At 38.7% G+C, this 17375-nt stretch overlaps 2 protein-coding genes across 3 annotated transcripts in view; one reads left to right on the top strand and one right to left on the bottom strand.

Annotated features, from left to right (window-relative positions):
* tulp4a (TUB like protein 4a) overlaps positions 1-12908 on the bottom strand; it is a 35396-nt gene extending 22488 nt beyond the window's left edge. For both annotated transcript variants that reach the window (XM_037750149.1, XM_037750150.1), the window contains exons 1-2: positions 12764-12908; positions 9089-10047 (exon numbers count right to left, since the gene is read on the bottom strand). In XM_037750149.1, coding sequence (XP_037606077.1) covers positions 9089-9340 — 252 coding nt within the window. In that variant the 5' untranslated portion in view covers positions 9341-10047; positions 12764-12908. The remainder of the gene's footprint in view (positions 1-9088; positions 10048-12763) is intronic.
* A 1104-nt stretch (positions 12909-14012) lies between these two features.
* On the top strand, positions 14013-16768 carry mrps10 (mitochondrial ribosomal protein S10). The gene is made up of 7 exons (XM_037749864.1): positions 14013-14159; positions 14334-14386; positions 15188-15257; positions 15384-15523; positions 15634-15742; positions 16143-16232; positions 16349-16768. The coding sequence occupies exons 1-7, from the start codon at positions 14088-14090 to the stop codon at positions 16427-16429; spliced, it is 615 nt and encodes a 204-aa protein (XP_037605792.1). The 5' UTR covers positions 14013-14087; the 3' UTR covers positions 16430-16768.
* Positions 16769-17375: the final 607 nt, after the last annotated feature.

The following is a 17375-nucleotide window of genomic DNA, read 5'->3' as shown; positions in this document are numbered from 1 at the left end:
CGAACACATGCAGACTTGATCTTCATCTTCATTGATTATTATGTGCTGCACGGTCATAGACGAGTACCGATGAAAATGAGTCACTAGTATGCAGTAAGTGATTAGTGCCAATGTGCTCAGAGACCTATTCAAAGTACCTTAGAATGAAATATAACAATAATTTTACATTTTAAAAATGCAGCACGTGCATTCAAGCCAGTCAAACCTATACTTAGTAAGAGAAGAACATGTTTACAATCCCTTTAATTCTGCCCTTTGGCCAGTGCATGGCCATTGACAACTTCTCCTTGGGAAGTTGGCACCGTCTCCACGCCTGCAGTGCCTCGCTGTTGTCATTGCAGCCCTGGCCTCTTGCTGGGACTTGGAGACTGGGAGCTGAGCTGACCCCAGCAACTTAACTGAGGAGACCAAATCAAATCAAAGGACGGCTTTGGGTTACATTGGAGTCAGCAGAAGTGAGAGGACACTGTGACAGTGCAGTGTCACAGTGGTGCAGTCGTGAGCACATGGGTCCATGGCAACACTGGTCCCTGGCATGGAGGATTTCTTTTTTTTTGCAGGGAGGTTACGAATGAGTAGGCTGGACTGCTAGAATAAAACCTCAATGTTTCAAAAGTATAGCCAAAGATCACCTTGTCACATTTTTACAAACTCATTGTTGTTGTTTTTTTGCTCACATCTATACATGCACATACCTAAATGACACTACACACTGCAAGGTGAAACTGAAGTACACATGCTCTTGCTTTAAGTAAATCAAGGGTTTATAGTAGGGCTGTCAAAGTTAACGCGATAATAACAAGTTAGAGCAAATTCGTTTTAACGGCACTAATTTCTTTAACGCATTAACGCAACTTGCGACTTCTAGGTTGTAGCGGGCTCAGTTTGAAAGATAGAGTGAAGATACTGACATATGAAACTAGGGAAGATGGCTAAATAACGCTACGAAGTTACGCTAAATTTTGGTGAGGAAAACCTGGCATGGCCATTTTCAAAAGGTCATTAATCATAATGACCTTTGAAAATTAAGTCCGCACACTGACACACTGACAGCTATTGTTGCCTGTTGGGTTTGAGTTTGCCATGTTATGATTTGAGCACTTCAATAACAGATGCATCAAAATAGATTTATCCATCAGTAAAACAGAATTAAAAAAAAACATAAATTAGAGAAAGACGCATATAATAGCAGTTATAAAAAGACTGATTGAAAAATGTTGGTCCCACGCTTTACTAATGAGTGAAGAATCATTTGAAAGTCAAGACCAACTGGCCGACAATAAAATCAGATACAGTGCAAGCAAGCGAGAAGGAGACACTCTCCCCTTTCCCTCCACAACTCCCTCTACCCTCGCCTCTGATTCTGTGTCTGACATGATATTAAATCAGACGCAAAACTCAATTAAAGAGAAGCGCTGCGCTGATACAAAAGCAAGGAAGCCAGTAGTCGGGCCGGAGTGATTTGCAGCGTGACAGAAAGGGCAACGGGACGGTCGGGACCTTCGGGGGAGATAGAATCTGAAATGTTTATGAGTAAAGCAAGTATGTGATAAAACCTTAATCAATACCAATATCTGATTATTATCACTGGGTGTGATGCAACAAAGCTCGAGGAAAGTAGCTGCTGGGCAAACCGTGTACTCTGGGTGTTGGCAAGGTGGACACACTGACTTGTCTGTGCAGTTAAATGCTTGAATATCTTGTAATTCGTTATTTAATGTATGTAGATTATTTGGTTGTATTTTCTCCTTACAGCTGTTGAGTGCATGGCTGATATGGTGCGGGCTCTACATCAGATTCAATGCCAAAAAGACTAATAAATTCATAATGATATGCCGTTTACTGTATGTCCCTGTACACTGCTCATAGGTAGTCACTTACAATAATGCCGCAAGGATGTTAATGATACTAAACTGGCGCTTTAAACCAAATCTATAAAAACTGCAATATGTTTTCTCAGGCAGCCTCCAAGTTGTGATGCAAGATGACATCATGATAGCATAAATAAATCTGTAGCATCACAAAACAATAACTTGTCTACAGTTTGCCATGTTGTATTTGCCATTCCTTAGATGTGTTTCTGGACTGTATTCATTTATAAAACAAAATGTCAAAGCAACGGGTTGAACTGAATCAAACTGACGAGTAGAGAAATGTGTCAGTTTGTGTTAGGCAAATATTGAACTTCTGTGGAACATAAAGTAGCATACAAAACAAGAAGAGCAGTCTGGTGCTTCAATTTTCTATTTGTTGTCTTCACAGCCGTTTTCTGTGTTGGCTGGAATGAGGAGCTTTTATCCTGCAAATAGCACAACTCTAAAACAAAGTGAACCTGCACTGTACAGGCCACGCCGTCTCTCTTGGAAAATTCGTAGCGAGCAGCAGACAAGTGCACCTGGATCTGAGGAAGCAGCCGAGTCTGAGTGTTATGCAACATGTCCTCTCCAAGGATGGATTAGTAAACTAAAGTAATTTCCACTAAGCACATTTGGTGAGACCATTTTAATGCAATGAATGGGTCGTGTGCTCTTCAATCCTGAGCAGGGCTTCTAAAGTCAAGAGGCCAGACAAGGAGAGAGCAGAAGAAAGTAATCTAAAGGAAGACGTGTCAAGGCAGGGTAGTGACCAGCACAGGGGAAGAGATCATGATAGAAGGAAGAGGAGGATGGAGAGCTGTGGTGCAGAGGAAGGAACTAATTAGGCAATGTAACAAGACCAGGGAGCACAGATAAGTGTCTGGACATAGGTGGTGATGGAAGCTGAGGTGAGTGACTCAGAGGAGAAATACAGCACAGCCCATTAAAAGTGATGACTTTACTCCAACTTTCCTCAGCTTGTACAGCAGGAAAAATGATGCTGCATTATGCCCTTCTTGCAATCCATTATTATGGTCCCCATTAAGTCTGAACAGACAAGTTAGTTGCACTGCACCACAAAAGTCATCCAGTATCCTCTTCCTCCTCCCTGCCCATTTAAAAAAAAAAAAAACGTGCAGGTCCCAGATCAGTGCTGGTTCTTGCACAGGCCATCTACCAGAGATATAAACTCATTTATTTATGAGGCTTCGCCTGGAAACAACTTTTAATGCACGAAAACGTCACACAGCACTAGTGAAAAAATTAGAGCGGAACATGGTGGTGGGGTTCATCTTCGAGTGTCCACACGGCCAAAGTGACGTCACATCATTTGACACGTCACGTCACTACGCGGACGCAGATGGGCGGACAAAATGAAGAAATTTGAGGAGCTTTGAGAAAGTCTGTTTGCCGCGAGGAGAAACCCTTACGGAGTATAAAAAATGTCCTCGTCATGATTCCACGTCAGCTCATGTTCGTGCAGCCGTCCTTGCGGAAAGTATAACCGAAGCTTCAGAGAGTGATGCATTCCCTCTGCAGCAGCATTAGTAGAAAAGTGCACAGACCCCATGAAAAGTCAAACATTTTCAGACAACAACAGCCCAAAGAAGCTGCACTGCGCATTGAACCTACTGTACATTAAGTACTGAAGTGGTAAACATGAGCTGGTGCCCTGGGGTCACCTGTTTCATTGGGATTAAGACCTTAGACAGTTCTGCCTTAGCGAAGAGCCTGGATCTGGCCTCAAAGGGAAAACCAGCAGGTGGGACTCCTTCCTTTGGGCAATAATTTGCCCGTATGACTCATGGGAATGGTAGCGAGGCGTGTATGAATGCATGTTTTTAACTGTCTGCACAACTGTTTCAGAAGTCACACAAGACTTCTCATCCGTCTCTAAAATAGGAGCTTCGCTCACCACAATTCATAAACACAATGACATTGTGCTGAGGACATTAAAAGGATGCATATTTTTAGCAACCAAAGTGACAACATCATCCCTTGAGATTGTCTCTTAATGTTCTACTTTCTTTCACAGCATTCATGCTGAAGAAATTGGAGTTGCGCTGTACTTTCTAACTCTGAGAAACTACTTACTGTAGCAAAGATACACCTAAAAACCAATGTTGTAGCAGCCTTAAGGAGGCTTTTACTCTTGAAAATAAACAACAAAATATATTAAGATTTTATACTTATAAACAGTATGCAACCACCTACAGCACACTGATTTAGAATGGAGCAGTGGATATTTTCACTAGAAATAAAAGTATTTCCCTCACATAGTAAAGCACGAATGTGTGATTGTACCGTAAGACAAATAGCACAGCTAGCAGTTGATGGGATTCTGACAGACAATTTGCCCAAACTCTGTGTTGCGGCCAACATTTCCTTGTCAACATGCTGACAGTCATTGTCAAGCCTGTCTCCGATGTTCAGCTCTCGTGGAGAGTGAGTGGACTCCTAGTGACTATCTGCTCAGTCTGTTCAGCATCTGAGGGCACTGTAATGGAATAAAAAGCACTGGATTGTCAAAAGAGGCGTTGATCTATTCTGAGGCACGTCCCAGAGGGATTACGCTGCAGCATCACAAGTATAGTCACATAGAAAGACGTAAGACATATTGCTTTCATCTATTTTCAATTTTATTTTAAGCGTAGTGCAACTGACAAACCTGCTGCTAAAAGGTCAGTAGCTCGGTTTAGAAAACGATATAAAAATAGTATCAGGACATTTGAGGCTAAATTTTCTTTCAATAGAACTTTATTTGTCTGGTTTGTTTATTTTTAGTCTAAAAAGAACTGTTCCTCAGACAGACTGTTATTTTGTCTTGTAATTAGGGCTGTCACGGTTAACGTTACTAATTTCTTTAAGGCATTAGGGCAACTTGCGATTTTTTGATTCTATCGGGTTCAGTTTTAAAGCTAGAGTGAAGATACTGATGTCATATGAAACTAGAAAAACCTAAGGAACCCATTGGTACCAACCATGTCATACTAGCTTGTCACGAAGGAGGTTAAATAACGCTCCAAATTACGCACAATTTTGGCAAGGAAAACTGACATGGCCATTTTCAAAGGTGCCCCTTGACCTCTGAAACATACCTCAACGTAAGTTATGAACGTTGTCGTCACTACCGCATTGCATTGTGGGATATTTATGCCGCCGTAGTGTCCAGCGTTGCTTACTGTAATATTTCACTGAAAATAGTATGCAATTTATGTACCATTGGTTTCATACTAAGGTTTTCGGACATACAAGTCTCACACACTGTTTTAGCGTACTAATAGCATTTTAGTATGGAATTTCGGATGCAACCATTGTGTACTTCTATGCTGATATGGAGTATAGCAATAACAATAGTATGCTGACTTGACAGTGTGATATGGGTCTGAGCATTTCTGCTAAGCAACCAAGCTCCATGAGAAACACAAAGCATTGAATACAAAGTAGTTTTCTCCTGACACCCACTGTGAAAAGATGGCTGTGGGAGACAGAACAAAAGGAGCATGGCACCACACACACCTTGTTCCCTTTGAAGCCGTTACCTTGTAATTATCTCTCTCACCCTGGCTGAAGGGGAATTAGACACAGAGGACGACAAACCTTCATCAGAGATGTGCTACATGCCTCGGACCTGCAAAGCCTTTTCATTATCTGAAGATCGTGAGAGCCTTCAGAATAGGTGCTACAGCAGGACAACAGCTGAGCTTCACCACAACACAAGATGCTTTCATCTTGTAGTGCAATGAGTGGAAACTGGGTGGACTCAAGTGTAAATCAAACCCTTTATCCAAGGAGAGGCCGTGCAACAATCCACAGAGATACAGTCCCCTACCTGTGTGCCATCTTCTTAACTGATGTCTGACGGCTTAAGATCCGCCCTGTACTTTACTACATTGCCCGTATTGGGCCGAGTCCAAAAGACACATCCATTCAGACACTCGCTTACATTAGAATGATCACAGGACACTCTGGTCTATACATCAACAGGAGTAATGGCCAAACTTAAGGATGCTGGCATGAGTATTGATCTTGGCAGGACTGGACTCCTATAGGATGAGTTCATGTTGCATTTTTCTGTGCGTATGACTTGAGCTAATTTACGTGAAAGGACACTCGTCACAACGACGTCAAGTGTTCAATGACAGTGCTGACGTTTAAAGGACAGGGCCGTCAGGGGATTTGACTGCTGAGCGCGCAGTTTTCGAAGTCAAGAAAAAGGTCACCAAATGTATTGACATAGCTCTTTAAAAAATACATTTTAAAAAGGTAATAATGTTAGCTTGAGGAGAGTTTTGGCCTGTTCTAAAACCTATTTTAATACCTAGACAGTACTGGAGACTATATACTAAGCTCTGGGGGTCATTTTCCCTGGTGTTCTTGGACTGTGTACTGCTGCAAACAGCATCCCTCCTCTCCTCATCAGAACTGGGATAGAAAATGACGTGGGTGAGTGAACAGATCTGTCATAACTTGACAAAATTCATTAGGCAGTGTGATTTCCACGACTGTCAGAAACCCCAAATTATGCATAGGATGGACGAGTGATGGATTTCGCATTTCCCAAGGCATTTATTTATTGCTTTATATCAAATCTAGAGTGGAAGTGGAGAGGACATTACTACTTTCATTACTGGTGCTGCCGGGCTGAGGGCAGTGGGGAAATGTGCATTTTCTCCCAGTTGTGTGTTTAATGGGGAAAGCATCTTGATAGATGCAGAAAATTACACTAATATTTATCTTAACAGCGTTACTGCAAAGTCAGAGACACAGTCGGACACAACTGAATAGTGCAGCGAGGTGCAGACCAGTGTGAGCTTCAATGCAAGTCCATCAAAATTAAAACATCTCTCCTCCAGCACACCATGCTTTACTCACCAAACATTGATGATGACGATGGAAGATAAGACTCAAAAACATTTGGGGTTGTGTCCTAAATTCCATTCTAACATGCTATTTAGTATGCTAAAACAGTATATGAGATTTTTAAGTATGTCTGAATCCTTAGTATGAAACAAATAGTATGCAAATTGCATACTATTTCCGGTAAAATATTACAGTATGTAAACTCTGGACAGCGGCAGAAATATCCCACAGTGCAATGCGGTAGTGACAACAATGTTCATAACAGACATTGACGGACGGCTCTCTAATATCAATAACGCTTAATTTGAAGTGTAAGTAGAATATTTCACTTTGCTTTATATATAAAGTATTTTTTAAATTAATTCAGACTAGGGCTGTCCCAAATACCATTTTTTGGGCTTCGAAGCTTCGGTGAGAAATATTCAAAGGTATTCGAAGCTTCGGGACAGTGCCGCTGCTGCACCACTGTACACACAAGCACCTCTACACATAAACAGTGATATCCGTCTGAGAATAACTAATAATCATTAATGTTGAATATGAATTGTGGGATTATTCCTTATTTCATGGGCTAATTTGGGATTGATACATTATTATTATTACATACTTTTGCAAGCATTTGAATACTGATTTAGTGGTTGATAACCATGGCAACGGTCGAAGCTTCGAAGCATTCGGGTCAGCCTCAGTTCAGACTTTATGATTCTGGCATGGGTTACCATGGTTACACGTCTCCAACCGGCAAGGAGGCTCTCAGGAAGTGACGACGTAAAATACTGCTCAGTGCGTCCGAAAAGATACATACTGCTGTTTATTCACACAAAAGTGTGTTGAACGATAATACACGTATTGGATATGTAGTGCATAGTAGTGGACGCAGTCTTGGTGAATAAAGCATGGTGAACTGAAGAGGTGCTGTGCAATGTGTTTTAATTCTGATGGACAGCTTTTGCATCTGCAACACCAAATGGGGATCCGGTTAAAACGAAATGCAACAAACACCAAGATCATTTAACTTCCATCACAGTGATACTGGTAAGTTTAATACACAAAACATATGTGCGTCATAATCAATTTCAATCTGCTTAAATAGGTGGATAAAGTCTAATTCACATATGAAACAAACTGGGTAAATCAGAGCTATGTAACCTCCTCCACACTGCATGCACCAAAACAACAAAAAGGAATATTTCAGTACTTGGACCACAACCAAGTGGGCAGCGTTAAATGACATTTGTGCTGCGCTTCAGTCACTCTCTGTAGGGATTCATCCACTCTCCCCTCAGCTGCCTTATGGAATGCTGACACAGCACCTTGCTCCATCTGACCAACAGCTACACCCACTAAAAGAGAAAACGCAACCTGTGTGCAATCGCCACTTGTGCCAGCGCTGCTATATACCAAGGGGAATATTCATATACATGGCGGGGCAATAGACCTCGACATTACTCAGCTGATCTATCCGATGACAAAACAAATGGCCTCAGTGCAGTAGCTGTGGGAAACTTTGGAGTGTATCATGGTGAGAGATAAGAGCAATGCCAGAGGGAGGAGAACTGAACTGTTTTGACTAGGAGCAGCAAGGAGATTCAATGCAGGGGTGTCAAACCATGAGCCACAGAGTATGCAGGTCTTACTTCCAACCAAACACAACAAAAGTTAAAAGCTAGTTAAAACAGTGAAATCATCTCCTATAGAAAGAAACTCTCGGCGTGCCATGGCACAGGGTCAGACACCCTTCAGCTAAAGTGAATCATCTTTGTGCTGGATAAGATACTTGTTGCCAAACAGCTGCCCTAAAAAAAGTTCAAAGACTAGCAGCTTCAAGGACGTTGTTCTGCACCTTAACTTGCAGCTGGGAAAAAGGAAAAAATTACATGAAATCTGCTACGGCTGTACTCTGAAATCAATTTTTTGTGAGCTCAGAATGCTACTAGTAATAAAAAGTAATTTGCATTCCCCCCTCAGGAGGTTTGAGCACACTTTTTGAAGAGGATCAATGAGCTATCATCTTATGGATAAATGTAGAGAGACTGATGTATTGAGAGCTGCAGCAATTATTCAATTAGTTGTATTAAGTTGATCGCCAACTATTTTGATAATCGATTAATCAGTTGGAGTAATTTTTTAAGAAGAAAAAGAAGTCTAAATTCTCTGATTCCAGCCTCTTAAGTGTGAATATTTTCTGGTTTCTTTACTCTATGACAGCAAACTGGATATCTTTGAGTTGTGGACAAATTAGTCAGGATGTCACATTGCAACTTTTACAATGATTTTTACTCAGATTTATGGTTTGTTCTTTATTTTTCCTTTTCAAAACAAATATCAGTGGGGCTATTTTTAATTGATTAGGAATGACCTCCTCTTACCTCGCTGTTGTGTCCTCTGAGGTTGAAATTGACTCTCTGTGGGGTGGGCCGGTCCCGTCTGCAGTGGCTGGACGTGAACGTGACCCCGACGACTCCTCGACCGTTCCCGGTAGCCAGCCAGCCCTCCTCGTAGTAGCGCTTCCTGCACACCGGCTTCTCCTTCTCGCTCTTGGGTACCCGGCCCTTCCAGGACAGGCACAGGATGTTGGAGTCGCTGCAGAGGACCGGGCCATGCTCCACGGCGGCGAACATCCCTGCAGCTCTCTACACACCCCCGTGGATAAAAAGAAATACCCGGAGGAAGGTCGGGGGGTTCTTCAGAGGGGTCGGTACCGTTATGAGCGCCTCTGCTCCTCCGCTGAGGTTACTGGTTCGGTGTCGGATGTGAGACAACGGTGCATAGTACTTGCGCGTTCCCTCGGCTATCTCGGTGATTTGCAATACTGATTAAAAGTGAACACTTCCCAAAAAAAAAGTGGGTCACAAAACGGTGGACTTTAGCGATGCTGGATTGAAGATATCATATAGCCGGCTGCATACACAACAAAAAGGCACTCATTCAAGTCATTGTGATGTGTTTGATCAAGTGAGCTGCCTTGTTGATGTTTCAATGACAAGGCAACGCATGAGAGTACCGGATTTAGAAATCCACTGTGGCAGATTCTCTGTCAGCTGATCAAAAACAAACAGCTTTATCTTGTAGACTCATCATCCATCCATTCTCTCAACTCAACGCGAACCCAGTGCTTCCAGTCGATGTCCAGTTCAGAGTGTCATTTCAGGGCTCCGTGTCCTCCTCATGCGACCCCATGCAGCCGTGTGTGTGAGAGAGAGGAGGAGGAGGAGGAGCAGGGACTCCATCAGCTGTCAGCCCGCAGGAGAGCCGCTTCTCCCGGTGACGTCATCACGTCAGCCAGCCAATCTGCCTTTTCAACCCGCCTTGGGAATCCCATGGAGGACTGTTGGATAATACAAAATTAAATTTAAAAAAAAGGAATTATCAAACAGAAACCTTCGCTACCAAATAAACAAGCGTCTGTTATTTAAAAAAAAAGAAATTAATTGTTTTATGGAGCAGAAAAGCAGTTTAAACGGAAGCACTCACCAACCGCCTACAGCCGTTAATTTAAATATTAATGCACTAGCCCTAAAATTAACCGTTACTTACTTCGAGGACTATCCTGCTCAGCGGAAGGATATTTAACTAATTTGCTGAATTATTAAGAAGGACCATGTATCATTTAGCTCCGGTTTTAGCTCCACGGATGTACCAAAAGCGACAGTAAAAGAGAGAAAACATCAAAAAAATGTGATAAAAGAGGGAAGAGAAAACAATATTAGACAGACACTAACATACACTAACAGCTGTTAAGATTCACCTGATCGTGAATCGACTCTTTTTTTATATATTTATTGTTATTGTTGTTATTATATATATATCTTGTCCTAATTGTTTGTTATCACTATTATGTAGTCATATTATTTCTTTATATTAATCTTGTCTCTATAGGTGGAGGCTTCAGATGAGCCCAGTGGGTATTTTTGCCTCTTCTTGCCCTATATATTATTCATTTATTATTTTTGTTATGTTGTATAGTCTTAAATTGTGCAAAACAAATAAACAAATAAACAAAATAAACCTGATGCTACCAACGGTCAACTGACAATAAAAATAACACCCGTTGGACAACTGACGTATGAGAATATATGGATTAAAATCAATTGTCATAATGATGAAGAAATGTATTTCCACTCAAACTAAATTATAGAGATACATAAAGATATTTATTGTACCGTTAATGTAAAAGAAAGACCGTAACTGACACTCAAAAAGCCTGTGAGATGATGCCAAAATAGCCTATTTTTTGATATATTTACTGTATTGTTATTGTTGTTATTATATACATATATATATATATATACACATCTTGTCCTAATTGTTTTGTTATCACTGTTATGTAGTCATATTATTTCTTTATGTTAATCTTGTCTCTATAGGTGGAGGCTTCAGATAAGACCAGTGGGTTTTTGCCTCTTCCTGCAATGTATATTATTTTATTTTATTTTTTTTGTTATGTTGTATAGTCTTAAATTGTGCAAAACAAATAAACAATACATTTTGAGTGTCAGTTACGGTCTTTCTATTACATTTTATGGTACAACAAATATCTTTATGTATCTCTTTTGCGGTCTATAATTTAGTTTGAGTGGAAATACATTTTTTTTTAGCATTATGACAATTGACTTAATCCATATATTCTCATACATCAGTTGTCCAACGGGTGTCATTTTATGTCAGTTGACCGTTGGTAGCATCAGGTTTATTTGTTTATTAATTTTTTTGTTATGTTGTATAGTCTTAAATTGTGCAAAACAAATAAACAAATAAAACTGATGCTATCAACTGAACACCCAACTGATGTATGAGAATATATGGATTAAATCAATTGTCATAATGATAAAAAAAACAATGTATTTGCACTCAAACTAAATTATAGACAGCAAAAGAGATACATACAAATATTTGTTGTACAGTTAATGTAAAGAGAGCCCGTGAGATGATGCCAAAATAGCCCCAAACACCCATCACCACCGTGAGCTGCCTGCTAGCTAACAGACACCTAGATCCTAGATGCTGGATCAAAAACAGAGAGCTGTGTGCTCCACAGATGTAACAAAGCGACAGTAAAAGAGAGAAAACAACAACAAATGTGATAAAAGAGGGAAGAGAAAACAATATTAGACAGACACTAACGGACACTAACGGCCGTTAAGATTCACCTGATGCTACCAACGGTCAACTGACAATAAAATCACACCCGTTGGACAAACTGATGTATGAGAATATATGGATTAAAATCAATTGGTATAATGATAAAAAACAATGTATTTTCACTCAAACTAATTTATATATCATAAAACATATTTGTTGTACCGTTAATGTAAAAGAAAACCCGTAACTAACACTCAAAAAGCCCGTGAGATGATGCCAAAATAGCCCCAAACACCCATCACCACCGTGAGCTGCCTGCCAGCTATCAGACACCTAGATAGATGCTGGATCAGAAATAGAGAGCTGTGTGTGATCAAAACATGTCAGTAAACGGGATTAATCTTCCCTGTTTTAATGTCGTCTTTGTGCACTAATCTAGCTAACCTGAGATGCTCGGGAATGCAGCTAGCTTAGTTTAGCTAACGTTAGCATCCCCATCCACAAAGAGCAGCCTAGGAGATAGCTAACCGGCTAACAAGGCCTATGAAACAGAGGATGGGACACGGGCAGGATTTAGGTCTATGACGCATGCGCAGTGTAACTGAAGCTGCGGTCTTGCGTTTTGATTGGCTCAATTTCGACCAGACTTTACTGCGCATGTTTGGTACCCCAAAGCGATTACGTATTGATGAAGCGTGTCTCCACCTTCTTCTATAGGCCTTGCCGGCTAACAGACCAAGCTAAACTAAGCTAGCTGAAGCTGAGCCTCCATCAGCGGAGAGACTGACTCCTCCGTCTCCGTCTCCGTTCATCCGCCGCTGGCTACTCGTCGCTAACTGGCTACGACTAGCTATTCATAACACCCGTAGGTCAGTGGTCTAGTGGACAAAGTGGAGGAATAATAACAGACCTGTCGTCAACAAAGAAGGAGAAAACATGAATGGAGAGTGAGGAGCTCTTACCTCTCTGCTCTGCTCTCTGTGCTGCTGCTTCTCTCTGCAGCCTGCTGCTGCTCAGCTACTGTCTACTGTGACTGTGTAACACTGGCAGGGCCCTACAGCCGCGTCATGTGACAGCCACGTGATTTACACCAATTAAATTATCACACAGTTCACATCAATAACTGGAGTGTTTTAAGTTTAATCTCATCTTCTCACAAATGAAGATGATTTGTTTCATCATTGTCAGATCATATTTTTTTTCTAACTTTTTTTATTCAGTTGTTGACATTGGTTTGCCCCAAAAAATATATAAAAGATATTTTTTATTTTTTATTTCTAAAGCATTGGATTATTATTACTGATGCATTGATGAGTACTACAGTTATAATGATATAGCTGCTAAAAATTGAGCTGATTTTCCTATTAGACTGCTGGGTCATTTAATCTATGATGGCCTTTCTTCAAACGAAGAAAAATCACAACTGTTGACTTTAAAGGTAAATTTCATTGTAGGATACACAGTATATATATATATATATATATATATATATATATATATATACACACACACACAGTATAAAACCGTAGACCTCTATCAGACAGAGAACACACGTAAGTCCCAACACTAGACAGTGTTTTAGAGGGACAAGAACTACTATATATATATATAACAAAATTAACATTACATTATATATATAAATATATTTATGTTTTTTACTTTAACTTTATAAATATACCCCTGACATATATATGTATATATATATTTATATATATATATTTATATTTTGTATTTTATAAATATACCCCTGACATATATATATATATATATATATATATATATAAATATATAAAATGTATTTCCACTCAAACTAAATTATAGAGATACATAAAGATATTTATTGTACCGTTAATGTAAAAGAAAGACCGTAACTGACACTCAAAAAGCCTGTGAGATGATGCCAAAATAGCCTCTTTTTTGGTATATTTACTGTATTGTTATTATATATATATATATATACAGTATATAATATATATAATATATAAGGTAATGTTCATTTTTAATTTTCAATGTTCATTTTTAATTACTTTTTTTGTATATTTATATTTTTTCTTTGTTATGTTATGTATATTGTTTGGACCCAAATGTTTTATCTTTTTTGTATTTACTGTATTTATATGTGAAAAAAAATGTTTTTTTGTATGTATATACTGTTAATGTACTTATTTTTTCTAAAATAATAAATAATAAAAAAACATAATAAATAAAACTGAGTTTCCCTCCGGTACACAGGGGGGCAGCACTGCAGAGCTAGTTTTCCTTTAGTGTCCCACCTTCTCCTGAAACATGGCAGCTCCCATGGCTCTCCGACGAGAGTTATTCTCTCTTACAAGGATACTCAGTGGAATCTCACATTTGGTAAAGGAACTAACATATTGTTTTTGATTTGTACAACATCAGTTGTTAGTTTGACAGTTTGAGAAGTAACAGTTAGTCAGTAAATGTCTCAGTGAGTTCACTGACAGCAGCTGTAGCATGCTGGTTATACAGTAAATGTCATCTCTAACGTTACTAATGTACCTTTATTTACAGGGACCGACAGCTTCTGGCTCCTGTTCAGGTCACAGGAAATGTAATATAATCAGGTAGGTCGCAGTTTTTCTTCTCCACTCGTTTCTACCTATTTTTTATTAATAATAGTTTCATATTTAAAAAAAACTAAACATTTTGTATACATAAGTACAGGAAAACATTTTCATCTTTTTTTGTTAAGGAAACAAACAGACAAACAAAATCAAGTATAATAAGATACTAGTATTATACTACTAATAATAGTAATAATAATAATAATAATAATAATACAAAATAATAATTTAAAAGAAGAGACATAAAAAGACAAACAGACTTAAAAAAACAAACATAAAAACAACAACAATAGACAATGTGTGTTTGTATGTGTGGAGATAGAGTATTTTCTAATCAATTTCATTATCGTTTTAAAGTTTTACATTCATAAATGTAAATTTGTGAAAGTAAAACCTCACTTTAATGTTTTCAAGAAAGAAATTGAACTATATTAAGACAATAACTTCAACAAAATACAAAAAAAACTAGTAAAACGGTGAGACTGTGCTCCCAATTTAATGTTTTTAAGTTACTATCTATCTATTTATTTATTTATTTATGTATTTATGTATTTATATTGACCCCTGGTATGCTTTATGTCACTTAATTTTATTTAATTTTATGTTTATTTGTTTTTATTTATTTATATCCCTTCATTTCCTTTATATGCATTTACCTATGTTTAACAGGATTACGTGTGAAGCCAATACTAAAACCAACTACTGTATAAAAGCAGTCATCTCACAATAAAGTTACAGAATTATTTTGGTATTTTGATAACAAATGTTATATGTTAATTATTCACTGTTGTGTCCCTGCAGGTCTCATCTTCCGTTGGCCTCCAACGCTTCCTTCCACACAGCAACAGTGTTTTCATCAACACCTTCATCAGTGAGTTACAATTTATTCATCTCAGACTGTTTTTTAAACAGCTCAATATTAACATAATACAAAAAAAAAGTGAGACGCCAACTCATGCATGTATCTTGTTTCCTGTTTATGTTTGTTTCCTTGCAGATCACTGTCACAGAAGAGCCCGACACGCTGCTTCAGAAGGTGTCGCTGTTGGTCAAAGGTCATGACACGGCCGTGTTGGACAGCTATGAGTTCTTTGCCAGCATGGCGGCTAAAGAGCTGGGCATCACTATCGACAAAGTGTGAGTACTAATAGAGTTAAGCCGCCACAAAAGACAGTAGCAATGTGCATTGTGGTATAATCTTTCTTACGGAGATTGTTTTGATGATCTTTTTTTTCCTTCTGCCAAAGTCATGAACTTCCCAAGCACATGGAGAGGTTCACACTCCTGAAGTCAGTTCACATCTTCAAAAAACACAGAGTCCAGTATGAGATGAGGACACACTACCGCTGCATCGAGGTGATGAGCCTGAACAGGGCTGTTTACATTTAATTCAATTAGTCACCATTTGTTATTTAAGCCTCACAACCTGCAGTGGAAGAAGTACTCAGATGTTTTACTTAATTAAAAGTAGTGATACCACAGTGTAAAAATACTCTGTTACATGTAAAAGTCCTGCTTTTAAAAGTACAAAAGTATTAACATTAAAATATACTGTAAGTATCAAAAGTAAAAGTACTTATTTTGTAGAGTAGCCCATTTTATAATAATGTATATTGGATTATAATGATTTATGTATTAATGTGTACATCACTTTAATATTATGCAGCTGGCTAATTTTAATTATTACATTCAACCACTGCTCCCAGTGGTTTGTGATGATTCTGTCATGAGTTTTAAGACGTCTCTTGTGTTGTAGCTGTCTCATATAACAGGCTGCACAGCTCAGGTGTACCTTGAATACATCCAGAGGAACCTCCCTGAAGGTGTAGCCATGGAGGTGACAAAGGTAAATTACTGCAGAGTCACTCGTACGCCAGTAACAATCCCACCTGCTCAATCTAATTGTGCATTCAAACGAGCTTAACGAGTGGATTATTCTCCTCCTTTTGTTCATGTCATCAGACCGCCATGGAGAAGGTTCCTGATCACATCCTTGAACCCATGTGGGATGACCACCCCGTTGATGACAAGCCCAGCCAGTGATGACCAACAGATGCTTATTGGATGTGTTTTCTCAGACGTCAGTGAATATGTTTGTTAAATAAGAAGACGTGGAAAAAAACTGCAATATTACCATACTTTATGGTTGTCATGGACTCGTGAACTTCTCATCATATAGATTTCAACATTATCATCAATACAGAGTTGAACATCACAGAATAAAGGGCCAGCTGTAGAACTTGCTTTCATGATGTCAGCATGTAACAGTCTTCATTTACTGCCAGTTGTGTGTTTTCATTGTTTTTTTTCTGTGGCAAATCAGTGTGGAATCAAATGTTTGTTGTTATTGTTTTTTCAATAAATAAATTCTGTTTAAATGTCTGCAGTGATTTATTTACTTATTTTATTTTTTATTTTTACAGGGATGGCACACAGTAAAAACTAATTGCACCAGAGTTAGTTAGAAGCTAATTTGCATCTGTTGTCACTGGACAAGTGGACACAAAAAAAACAACCACATGACAATAAATACACACATAAAACAACACAATACATAAAAGTCCATCAGTGTAAGATAATAAATAGAATCAGCATGATAAATACAATAGATTACTGTACAAGGCAATCATTAGTGTTGTGCTGACTTTAGCTGTAGCGGACCAACTGGTGCCTGATGCTCTTAAAGTTATTCAGATTAAATTTAACGTTGCTGATGAACCTACTGAAAGACAGGTTTGTGACAATTATAATGCCGAAATATTTAACATGTGTCACCGATGTGATGACTTCACTTATTTGTTTGTTATTCTGTATAATGAACATGTATATTATGTAGGACACAAGACCACGCACACAAGACATTTCTTTTTTGCCTTTATTGAATTATTAGTATACAAAAATCTGAGGCAAAACATCAAAAAGAAAATCACTGAATTTAACATTCAACCTGTAAAAACAGTGAAAACAACATGCCGTACTTATCCTGTGA

This window comes from Sebastes umbrosus, chromosome 18 (genome assembly GCF_015220745.1).
Source record: "Sebastes umbrosus isolate fSebUmb1 chromosome 18, fSebUmb1.pri, whole genome shotgun sequence".
NCBI lineage: Eukaryota > Metazoa > Chordata > Actinopteri > Perciformes > Sebastidae > Sebastes > Sebastes umbrosus.
The sequence above is the reverse complement of the archived record's forward strand: the minus strand, read 5'-3'. Positions and strand labels throughout refer to the sequence as shown.

Bases quoted from the DNA above. Each gene is read 5' to 3' on its own strand.
- mrps10 (XM_037749864.1), top strand. From the start codon at position 14,088: ATGGCAGCTCCCATGGCTCTCCGACGAGAGTTATTCTCTCTTACAAGG. The intron at 14,387-15,187 runs GTAGGTCGCAGT...GTGTCCCTGCAG, and splicing joins AGGAAATGTAATATAATCAG to GTCTCATCTTCCGTTGGCCT. The intron at 16,233-16,348 runs GTAAATTACTGC...TCATGTCATCAG, and splicing joins TAGCCATGGAGGTGACAAAG to ACCGCCATGGAGAAGGTTCC.